The sequence below is a fragment of the Arachis duranensis genome, chromosome 2 (genome assembly GCF_000817695.3).
Source record: "Arachis duranensis cultivar V14167 chromosome 2, aradu.V14167.gnm2.J7QH, whole genome shotgun sequence".
Lineage (NCBI taxonomy): Eukaryota > Viridiplantae > Streptophyta > Magnoliopsida > Fabales > Fabaceae > Arachis > Arachis duranensis.
In genome coordinates, this window is record NC_029773.3 from 10,797,366 (window position 1) to 10,806,722 (window position 9,357).

General features: G+C 34.7%; 1 protein-coding gene across 1 annotated transcript; it reads left to right on the top strand.

The window, feature by feature from the left end:
• Window positions 1–6,155: 6,155 nt before the first annotated feature.
• Window positions 6,156–7,999, top strand: LOC110278129 (uncharacterized). The gene is made up of 2 exons (XM_021136305.1): window positions 6,156–7,365; window positions 7,971–7,999. Exons 1-2 carry the CDS (start codon window positions 6,156–6,158, stop codon window positions 7,997–7,999), a joined length of 1,239 nt encoding a protein of 412 aa, XP_020991964.1.
• Window positions 8,000–9,357: the final 1,358 nt, after the last annotated feature.

Sequence of the window (9,357 nt, forward strand, 5' to 3'; positions counted from 1 at the left end):
GTTCCTGGACAGTGATCCGAGCACTATATCTCGGGGGTTCCCATATGAGAATTCCGAAGGGCGACGTCTCCATGTAGATGTGTCGGGTTGGCAGTTGAACCGACAATGTGATATCACAGCCAGTAGGGCAGGCATTCATCATATGCATTTCCTATCTGTTTGCATGCTTTGACTATTTGAAATGGTTTGCCTATTTGTATAACATGCCTATTTGCTATTTGAATTATTGCCTTATATGTTTCTACTTGTGTTTTATTTGCATTGTATATTACTTGTATTTTCTACTGGGATTGAAGAGGTTCGGAAGGCGGTGGCGATGAGATCGCATGGAGGATCGGTTGGAGAAGGCTGTGGGACAACGGTGTTTGCTTAGAGTATAAATCCCCTAAGATAGATTACCTGGTTTATTTAAGTTAATGTTGTTATAATTATGCTTCTTTGTTTTAGAATGCTTACGTTTGAATCTTGTGATGGATATAGAGCTTAGGATTGCCTTTGGCGTCCCGGGGTCTTATATCCTACATCACTGGGCACTGTTACCATACTGAGAACCTCCGGTTCTCATATCATATTTCTATTGTATTTTTCAGATGCAGGTCACAACCCACCTCGGTGAGTTGCTTTGGATGGTGACAGAAGCGGAGGATCTTGGATTCTTTTGGAGTCTTTTAGGTTTAATTTGTTTATACATCTCTCCTTTTGTATTTTGTATGCCTAGAGGCTTACATTTGAGAGAACAAAACTTGTATAAGCTGTTATCACTGTATGGTTCTGTATACTTGTATATGGCTAGCCGGCTTAAACTCCGCGAGTCGTGGCTAGTTTCCTATGATATTATATACTTATCTTTTGTTATATCTTCTCTGTTTCTTATGCCTTAAGCTAGTAGTTCCGTTAGTACGTTTGTGCTTTGAAATTCTGTTTTTGAGCTATATCTTTCATCGGACTTCTAGACTATATTATTCTTTCTATATATATATATATATATTATGTATGAGCTTAGAACTATCGTAATCTCTGATTAACCTTTGCTTTATGTCGCGAGGTAAGGCTTGGACTAATTAGGGTGTTACAATTGAACCCTCACCGGATGTGTATATGCACTCTAATCGCTCAAGTGTTTAGAGTTAAACCACTCAAATCTCCTCTAATCATGCTTTCTAAAACTTTGTTCTTCGTCTAACCAATCAACAAATATTTAGTGTATAAATGCAAATATCATGAGGGCTTTTCAAGGTTGTAATGGGGCTAACATAAGTGTGAGGATATATGTATGGCCAAGTGTGCTATCATTTGAATCTTTGACTAACCTAAGGTCTCACCTAACACATACACACACTCTATACAATTCTAAAATCAAGCTTAGCCACCCAAAATCTCACTTTTGCATATTTTCATACACTCATGTATCAATTCTAATTCCATCACATATGCATTGATTTTCTTATTGAACTTCACACTGGGATAATTTTGTCCCCTACTTATTTATTTCTCTTTTTTCTCTTTTTTTTTCTTATTCTTTTCTCCCCTTTTTTTTTCATTTTTCTCTTTTTTTTTTATATTCACTGCTTTCAATAAAAACAAAACACAATCTCATCAACCAAATAAAGTTCTCACATTTTTCCACACTTAGTTGATACTCACTATCTTAAGCTAACTAAAGATTCAAATAGAATAATTAATTATTTCTCTGCTTAAGGCTAGTGATGTGGTAATATAAAGAACAAAAGGGGTTAAAAAGGCTCAAAGTGGCAAACAAAGGTAACTGAAATGGTAGGCTATTTGGGATAAGTGAGCTATAATCAAATGATGGCTCCAATCACATAAATGCATGAATATACACTAAATAATGGACATATAGAATGGAACAAACCAAAGATTGCAATCATAGAGAAGAAAACACACAAGAATCAAAATCATGGTTAAATAATGTAACCATATAATTAGGCTAAAAAAACCTCACAGGTTGTGTGTTCTTAGCTCAAAAACCATATTTCAAATTATATATATACATCATACAAGTTCGAAAAAAAAATTTTCAACTCAAATAAATGTGAATCTTAATGCCCTTTTTAAGAAAAAGAAACATTCTTTGAAAATTTCATCAAATTAACCAACATTTATTATATTATATATATACTAAATGATATGATGTGATTGTGAAAGTTAAAATTTTCTAGTTTAATCCTATTTTCAACCAAATCAATTTCGCATATGCAACGGGATAAACTAAGCTCAATTAAACGTATTTTTTCAATCACAACTAATAAACTAAAATACTATATATATACAAAACAACTAATATATACAAGAGTTCAAAAGTGCAATAAAGTAAAAATGTAAACACTGAACAGTAAAACAAAAATAAAAGCAAAAGTGTCTAGATTTAGTCACCAAAATATAACTCTACCAATGACAGTGACCTCCCCACACTTAAATGACAACGTCGTCCTCGATACTCCTTGATCAAGCTGGGTGAGAAGGGTCATCGCCTACTGGTCCACTGTCAGCACCACAATTGAAGGAAATAGTGGCTCATCACATATCTGACGTTACAAATCAAGAGTAACATCCGGATACTCGTACCACGAAGACGTGTTCTCGATATAAAGAGTGTAACGCTAAGACATTTAATGCCTAAAATGGAACCGACTCAGAATAAGGATAAAAGAGAAAGGGCACTTAGCAGGTAAGATCACTACTTAATAGACTACACAAAGACCCAGCTAACTTAGGCATTAGAGTGTCTTACAAGTTGCTCACCCAGCTTGATTTAGTACACACGGAAGTTAAGATGTCTAATCTTCAACACTTGGAGTGTCTTTCTGATTCTTTTTTTTTTTCGTTTTTTTTTCCTTTAATTTTTTGGGTCTTGAATTAGCACTAGTTCTATATGTCTCTCTTTTTTTTTTGCAATAGGCCCAAAATTAATTGCTCTCATCCAATCAAAAACATAAAAAAATCCATATTACCAAACACATAATTAAAATGATCTTAACTGCTAATTATTGTTACACATTGCTAATCTCAGTAAGGTAATTCAACAATGCATGTGACCAGTTAAGCACCATCACTGCAACACCCAACAACCTATGCAGAAAATGTCTCACTCCACCAACACTTGTCACATTTAAGTACTGCCAACACTAATCTGCACATGTAGATGGAATCTTCCTATCTACACCGGAAAACTTGCCTAAAAATAAATAATCATATTCAACCAAATAAAATTTCTATAAGATGAAAATGATTTACCTTCCTTATCCTCAATATGAATACTTGGACATAAGAACATGAGATAAATTTTTATCAATTATTTCTTTCAAAAATAATGAGCAGATATTCTCACATATCAAGACAACATCATTATCAAGACCAGTGATTTTTCACCATGAGAATGGTTAAGTCAAAACTTGAGAAGACAAACTTAATATGATATAAACAAAATTGAATCATATGAGAAGAAAGGCGAGAAATATTCCATCCATAATGCAACACTATCCAATCGAAGCTAATAGGGTTTATTCTTCCTGAGATTAATTTCCTATTATCAGTTTTTTTTTTGTTTTTTATTGACAAAAATGGTCTAAAATTATGATACTGGATTCAGGGCACTTACTAAAAAGCACGCACAGAGTGAAAAATAATTTTACAAACTGATATGTGTATAACAGCTTTCAGTCAAAAGAACTGCAAGATACCAAAATATTATAGGAGATTCTACTATGCTGAATCCTTCTACTCTCTTTAGGTGCTGAAGATAGATGTGCATGCTATAGGGACGACACGCGGTGGAGTGAAAAAACAAGGGGATTGATGGAGTGATTGAGTTTCTGCTGTGTAGTAGATTATGGGTCCCATAAAAATAACATTTGTCTGTTACTTATACACCTATTGATAATTATAATTGTGGCTTAATCTTTGCAGTAACTAAAGTGAGTAGTGTTTTTGTAAGAATCGTTGGGATTTATTGCAAAAACTGTGATGGGTTAGTTTAAAAATGGGTAATATGGAGTTGGAGGACTAATGTGTTTGGGCTTAGCCAAAAAATCTTTAGTGTTATTAAAAGACTATTTGTAGTACATAACTTAAGAGTAGATTGCAAGACAAAAAAAAATATTGGATTGGGTCGACAAAAATAAAAAAAAAGTAGTTACGCTTTAGATGTTAGAAAGATTTTTGTTTTTCTAAGAAGCTTTAAATGAATATGTCGTTAAAAGAAGTCTATACAAATGTGTAATTTAATAATTAGTGTTGTAATAACATTTTTTGGTAAGATGAAAGATAGTAATAATATAATTCATGTTTGATAACTGAAATAATATGATTATTTATGGAATAAGAAAAAATACCATTAAATTAAGAATCGAAGGTGGTGTTACGTAATGGTTTTTGATTTTTTATTTATGGTTAATTATATGGTGCTTATTATAAATTAGTATCTAATTTTTGTGTAACTTTTTTTAACAAAATTTAATTTTTATGAATATTAATTTTTTTTATGAAATTAGACACTATTTCCTAAAAATTATTTGTCAACACTCAATAGCAGTCATCTTTATTTACTCGTAACATAGAGAGTACGATACTTTTAGTTATTTTATTATTTAGTTTTATTATTGTTATATTTATAATTTTTACTTTTTCTAAAGTTTTAATAATTTTAATTAACATGAATAAGTAAATAAAAATACAAATAAAAATAAAAACATGAATATAATGAAAAAAAGTAGAAATAAAAAGATTATGAAAATAAATTAAAATAAAAATATGAAGACTATGAAAATAAATAATCATAAAAATAAATAATTAATGAAAATGATTAATATACGTAGTATGAAAATAATTGAAACAATAATTAAAGATATGTTTTTCTTTATGAAAAGATTTGGTCGTCATTCTTATATATTATAAATATGGTTAAAAATATTTGGTCGTTCTTAATAAGGTTGGTATTAAATGTTTTTGTTTAATAATTTAATTTTGCTAACGGTCTTTTAGAGTAATATGTCATAAAAGAGAGTCCCATGTTAATGTTACACATATGACCATCAACTATGCTTGACTGCCTTATCTTGTCAGCGTAGTTGTACGCATCTTTTTTCAAAAATTCCAGCAAAGAGTATCCCCTGACATACTAGCCATGTAGCCCAAGATTTTCGACATTCCAATTCCATACGCATGCATTTCATTCATGTGGGCCTTTGCCGCATCAGTTATTTTACGATGACTCCAAATCAGGTAGGACATCCTAACAGGTACTAGGTCATGGTTGTGCTCCAACACTACCTTCCTAACTTTTCACTGCTGCTCACTCTTCAAATATATTGATAGCATTGCTTTGCAGCCAGTCCGTGTCTCGGGTTTGTGTCCCCGTTACCTATCAAACCTGTCATAGTGCCTAATTTCCCTCGATCTCCTTCCTTGTTACAAAAAAATCGATATCACACAAGATTACCATCGCTGTCTTTACCTGAGTCCCCTTTCCGTATCCCAAATTTGTTGACTTTTTCATACCTTCGGTAAAACTTTTATGCATCCCTTCGATAAAACTCATATGCATCTTCCACACTTTCCCAAACTTGGTTCAAAATATCATCCGCGCTCAAGTCAAACCCTTGTCCTCCTTCAGGCAAATATTCCTCCTGAATCTCATCACCACCAGCCTCTACCACATTCATCTCCTCGTTCACGTCATTTAGACCACCCCACACTCTCCTATCGCCTCACCTCCATTCGCATCCATCTGCAACTCCAAAGAACACATAAACTGAATATTCATAAATATCTCATTACTCTACAATTTTCTTCCATAGTTGTCCTATATAAAATATATATTAAACCACTCTTCTACCTTAACCTATGACAACAATAAAGAAGTCTCGTGGCCCACAAATTCAGCCCAACAGGATACATAAGTTTAGCTCTAATTTTAGTCATTATTATCTTATCTTATCTTATCTTATCTTTATGTTATCTTCTTATCTTATCTTTACTTTTACTTTCATAGGCAATGCACTATATATATTTAATTTTACCTTCATAATTTTCAATTCAATCAGTCAACAATCAATAAAAATTCTTTTCTTTGCCTTTCTTATTCCTTCATAATTTTGTTATGGTATCAGAGCGCTTCTTGAGCTCTGCTGACATCCATGGATAACATGGATAAACCACCCGATTCAGATCCTAAAACTTCTTCAACTCCCCCGCCTACCATGAATAAACAGCCTTCTAATTTAACTCAAGATACAACCAATCCCTATTATATTCATCCAAGCGAAAATCCTACCTCAGTCTTGGTTACCCCTGTTCTCACAGGAAACAATTACCATTCATGGAAAAGATCTTTCACTATGGCTATTATTTCCAAAAATAAATATGGATTTCTTACCGGTTCTATCTCCTCTCCTCTACCCGGGGATCCCCTTTTCTCGGCTTGGGAACATTGCAACAACTTGGTCTTATCTTGGTTATTCCATTCTTTGTCCCCTTCTATAACTCAAAGTGTCCTCTATTTTGACACTGCCTCCTCTGTCTGGACCGATTTGAAAGAACGATTTGCTCAGAGCGATCTTCTCCGAATTGCTGAGTTGCAAGAAGAAATCTATGCACTTAAGCAGGGCACTCTGTCTGTCACCGAGTTCTACACATCACTAAAGTCTCTTTGGGAGGAACTCGACAGTTCTCGCCCTCTCCCAGTCTGTTCATGTCCAGCAACATCTCATAGATCACAAGATTTCATAATTCGCTTTCTTAAGGGATTGGATGAACGATTTTCGGTGGTGCGATCTCAAATACTTCTCCTAGACCAATTACCTCCAGCAACCAGAGTTTTTGCATTGGTCATCCAACATGAACGACAGCTACAAGTCACCGCCGGGATTCTAGACGATCCACGTTCCATCACTGCCGCCGTCGATTCGCGGCACCCCTCACAAGGTCGCGGTCGCGGTCGCAGTGGCTTTTCCTCTGGCAAGGGTCGCGGTAGTTTCCCCTCCAGCGCGGGACGTGGTGGTTCCTCTAAGTTCTGTACGCATTGCGGTCGTAGTGGCCACACGATTGAAGTCTGTTATTCGAAACACGGGTTCCCACCAGGACATCCACGTCACTCTGGTAGTCCACATCACTCCGCTGCTGTCGCCGTCACCACTCCTCCTTCAATCGCCCCTCCAGTTTATGATGAGAGGGCAGCCCTAGGTCATGTTGAAGGGCATACCCATCAGCCGAATCCAAACCCAATTTTGGACCTCTCACTAGCCCAACAACAAGCTCTCATAGCACTTCTCAAAAGGACCGAATCTCCCTCTTCAGAATATAGAGATAATGGTTCATCAAATCAAAATGGGTTTTTGCCTAATCCGAGTAATCATTATCTTTGTTCTTCAAACACATTTTCTATTTTAAATAATTTTTCCAACAAAAATACTTTTTTAAATTCTTGGATTATTGACTCTGGTGCCACAGACCATATTGCATCAAACTTATCTTGGTTTATTTCATATTATAAAGTCTCTCCCATTATCATTCACTTACCAAATAACACTAAAGTCACCGCTTCCTATAAGGGTGTTGTGCAATTTTCTTCATCCTTAATCCTTCATGATGTTCTTTATCTGCCTCACTTTAATTTTAATATTATTTCCATATCCAAAATTACTTCCAATCTTCAATGTCAACTCACTTTTTCATCTTCTTCTTGCACTTTACAGACCAACACTTTGAGGACGATTGGCTTTGGTAGAATGAGAGAAGGCTTGTATGTTGTTGAAAATACTCTCCCTCACACTCCATCAACTTCACATTCCATTCATACTATCAAAACAAAATCAACCATTACACCATCCGAGCTATGGCATTTTCGTTTGGGTCATCCTTCTGAACAACGACTTAATTATTTACATAAGCAATTTCCTTTTATTTCTATGCATTATGATAAAACATGTGATATTTGTCATTTTTCTAAACAGAAGAAACTTTCATTTTCTCAAAGCTTTAATAAAGCTAATGCAATTTTTTATTTATTATATTTTGACATTTGGGGTCCGTTTCGACAAAATTCTATTCATAATCATAAATATTTCTTAACTGTCGTTGATGATTTTAGTCGCTTTACATGGGCTATTTTGTTAAAATCAAAAGGAGAAGTGCAAAATCATGTAAAGAATTTTATTACTTTAGTTGAAACACAATTCAACTCTAAAGTCAAAACTATCCGTTCCGATAATGGACCAGAATTTATTTTACATGATTTTTATGCTTCAAAGGGCATCATTCATCAACGTACATTATTCATCAACGTAGTTGTGTTGAAACCCCTCAACAAAATGGACGGGTAGAACGCAAGCATCAACATATTTTAAATATAGCTCGTGCTCTTATGTTTCAATCTAATTTACCATTATCTTTTTGGTTTTATGCTGTTAAATATGTTGTTTATTTGCTTAATAGAGTTCCATCCTCTGCAATTAATTTTCAAACACCATTTGAGATTCTATTTAATCATCTACCAAATTATCATGACCTTAAAGTTTTTGGTTATTTATGTTTTATGTCTACCCTAATGACAAATAGTTCAAAATTTGATCCAAGAGCCAAAAGGGGTGTTTTCATTGGTTTTCAAAATGGTTTTAAAGGATATATCATTTATCTTTTGGATGACAAAAGGATTGAAATTTCTCGAAATGTTGTATTTGATGAATTAGTCTTTCCTTTGGTCCACATAAATGACCCAATCTCTCCCTCCAACCCAACAACAAATTCTGACCCAAATAATTTTTCTATCAACACACATAAACCAAAAATACCAACCCTTCCAGTTGAACCCTCACCCATACCCATTGACCCAACTCCATCTAATTCTTTATTCTCTCTAACAACCTCTCCTTCTTCCTCACTATCGTGTCCTAACCAACTTGAATCCATGACAACTGAATCTCTTTTGAGGCCCACACCCTCCTCTTCTTCTGCACTAGACACTAGTCCACCATCACCTCCTCATCCCCCGTCACCTTCCTCACCACCTGAGCAACCCCATCCTCGTCATTCTGATCGACCTCACCGACCTCCAGCATATCTCTCTGATTACTTGTGCAATTCGTCTCTCACCTCTACCAATCAATCTCCTTCAAAGTGCAGGTATCCTTTATCTTCAGTCATGTCTTTTTCTTCTCTTTCATCTTCACATAAAAGATTTTTATTATCTCTACATTCTGACGTTGAGCCAAAGTTCTTAAAGATGCCAATCAACATCCCAATTGGCGTAGTGCTATGAAAGATAAGCTGGATGCTCTTGAGTTGAACAAAACTTGGCGCCTTGTTGATTGTCCTGCAGGTGTTAAGCCAGTTGGTTGTAAA

Bases quoted from the DNA above. Each gene is read 5' to 3' on its own strand.
- LOC110278129 (XM_021136305.1), top strand. From the start codon at position 6,156: ATGGATAACATGGATAAACCACCCGATTCAGATCCTAAAACTTCTTCA. The intron at 7,366-7,970 runs GTAATCATTATC...TTTTCTAAACAG, and splicing joins TGGGTTTTTGCCTAATCCGA to AAGAAACTTTCATTTTCTCA.